General features: G+C 39.9%; 1 protein-coding gene across 3 annotated transcripts in view; it reads right to left on the reverse strand.

The window, feature by feature from the left end:
* The window catches only part of tspan4a (tetraspanin 4a), a 267431-nt gene that overhangs the window by 97471 nt on the left and 167110 nt on the right, over nt 1-2850 (reverse strand). For all 3 annotated transcript variants that reach the window (XM_024295289.2, XM_036216896.1, XM_024295288.2), the window contains one exon: nt 1235-1426. In XM_024295289.2, the coding sequence (XP_024151057.1) occupies nt 1235-1426 (192 nt within the window). The remainder of the gene's footprint in view (nt 1-1234; nt 1427-2850) is intronic.

Genomic DNA, 2850 nt, shown 5'->3' on the forward strand with positions numbered 1-2850 from the left:
CAACCAAACATTTTGACAGAGCGTTGTGCACGACTCAGATTGCTTTGACCTCATTAAGTATAAGAATTATAAAGATCACTGATTTTTTAAATGGATTTTAAGTGTGCTTTATAGCGCAGAAAACTCAGTAACTGTTTTAATTTGGAATGAAAAATGCTAAAAATACAACAAAATCCTTTTCCCAAAACAGAGGAAATGTATTGTTCTTTGAAGCCAACAAACAACTGTGCTTCAAAGCAGAACATGGTTTCATAAAAATGCTTTATACTTCAGACATAAAAAAGTGATGCAGCTAAAGTTTTACAGTTTATAGAATGACTGCAACTGAAAAATTCTGCTTTTGTGAGCAGCAAGCAAAGGCAGCGCCGACCGGTAGTCGGAGCCTTGAACGCAGTTGCTGTTTGTACTCGCTCCCCGCTTCCAATAAGATGTTGAGAAGGCGCTGCATAAAAGAGCGAGGGAACCTTGATGTGACCATCAGCTGGGATGGCTAATGCAGCCAGCTGAGGACGGGTAATGTTAATTTCACAGGCTTGTCATTTGAGCACAGCCCCCCCCCCCCACCACCACCACCACCATCTATGCTATTTGAAGGTTGCTCCAGTTCATTCTCAGTATGACTGCAGCCGTACAAGTTTGAAAGGACAGGGAGTTTTCAAAGTGAGTGCTCCTTGAGATGAATGACTGAGCATTAGACATACAACTGTCAGAGTCATTTAAAAACTAGTCATTGTTTTTCAAAATGAGACTATAAAACATCTTGTTTTAGACCCAAGTGCACTTGCTTTTATCAACCCAAAAGATACTGGCACCGTCAGAATTTACCAGAGGCTTTACGATTTCAAATAAGGTAATAAATTACTATTAGTAATGTTCCTTCTTAAGGCAGTAGTCATTACTGAGACCCTTAAAGTCCCAATTTTTGCTTTAGAGAGGGTTAAAATGAAAAATAAATGACAGCCGAAGATTATTCTCACTGGCCCTTGAGCCAGTCATAAAAAGGGAATAAAAAAAGGCTTTCATCAAATCTGTACCTGTTGAATCGCCAGTATGTTAAATGAAGAAGATGAGTGAGGAAAAATATGGGCCATCCACTCATTTGAAAGCCACACGAAAAGTTAAAGATTTTTTTTTTTTATTTAAAAAAAAAAAAACAAAAAAAAACGTTAAAATGTCATCATAGGAGCAACAAAAGCTAATACCTGAAGTCAGACAATGGGATAATAAAACCTACCGTCAGCAGCAGAGGACGGCTTTCTTTGACAGCTCCCACACAGCCCAGACAGCCAATCACCATGATGATCGTCCCCACGGTGATGAGCAGGTTGGCTGCTGACAGGGAAGGCAGGGATGATGACAGAGTGGCAAAGTTTCCCTGGGTCACTGAGAGCCAGATCCCTACCCCGAGAATGCCACATCCTCCCAGCTGCAAACAGGAATGAAGAGACACAAAGCTGTCAGTGTGCTATTAGCACAGGCACACAGTTATTCATCCCCATTTATCAGTGGGCCGTATATTATTTTCTCTGTTTTGTCGTTTAAAACTGTGTCTCTGAGAGCAAGAGGAGCCGTGTCTACGGAATGAAAAAATCCAGAACAATTGAAACAAAGAACATTGAACTTTCTTAAATTAAAGAGACTGCCTTGAGTCCTTCTAACATGAAGTAGCTATTACTATGAACACATCATTCACCTAGATAACACAAGAGCAGTCTTTGAAGCAAACAACTAAAGTGTAAAGCCTGCTGCACTGCTGCAGGTCTGAATGGAGCATTTCCATTGACTTTCCATTGAACTTGTGCAACCAAATTTCCTAATGGAAACACAATAATTAAAAAAAACTCACATTTATCCAAAAAATAAAACAAATGTGCTTGAAGGAGGTGGCTTATGGGGCATTTGACAAATTTTGGAAACACTTCTAATTAAAATGAGTTATGTGACTAACAGTACTGCACCATAGTACTCCACACACTGCCGTCTGCAGCGATTCACTTGCCACAAAGAACCAAAATCCGTATTTTTTAATGGTACCTGCAGCAACTTGGCACAGACTTTCGATTACCATACAAGGTCAAAGTATAACCAAACACTAAATCAACTTTTTTTGGCTGTTGACCTCTATAAATAATGCTTTAAAAGTGCTGTCTGTTGGTCTTTGCCAAGATTTTTGGCTAATTTAAACCAAATGTATTTAATTCTTGAAATTATGGTCTAAAACGGAATGTGTGCTGCCCCCTATTGGTTAAAATGAGGTATTACAGTTGAATTTTGTGATTGGTTAACAGGTGTAAGTCCCACGTCATTTCAGGAGTTTCACGTCATCGTGCTCTGAAGCTCTAGTATAAAAGCCCCGCCCATCTTTGAATCGGCAACAGTCGGTTCCGTGTTAGCCTTAGCATGGCTTGTAGGTGTTTTCCCTTTAGTTGTTGTTTGCAAACCCTTCCAGTAGAATTGGAAGTTGGTTAACAGTGGTTGAGTGCAATTAGCGTTGAATCCAGCAAACTCTGTCCAGGTGGTGGGATTTGCAATGAAGTTTCACTCAGGATTGTCTGTTTAATACTCAGTGCGAAGTATTGTTTGTACCACCCTGCCTGCATTACCGAGCTTTTCTATCTGGACCTATCTTCTGTGTCTCTGATTGGCTGCTCTGACCCTTGCTGGAACTCTTTCAAGAAGCACAACATTTTTAACATACTGTAACTTTTTAACCATTATCAACGTCATTCTAGTAGATTCTGAAGGAGAAAAGCAGCTCGTCAATCGTGTTAAAGGTAGAAAAGTTACATCAATCAAAGAACATAAACACTGGAGCTCCAGTGGTAAAGGGTTAGACAACTAGATCCATGA

Source organism: Oryzias melastigma, linkage group LG3, assembly GCF_002922805.2.
Source record: "Oryzias melastigma strain HK-1 linkage group LG3, ASM292280v2, whole genome shotgun sequence".
In the NCBI taxonomy this organism is placed as follows: domain Eukaryota; kingdom Metazoa; phylum Chordata; class Actinopteri; order Beloniformes; family Adrianichthyidae; genus Oryzias; species Oryzias melastigma.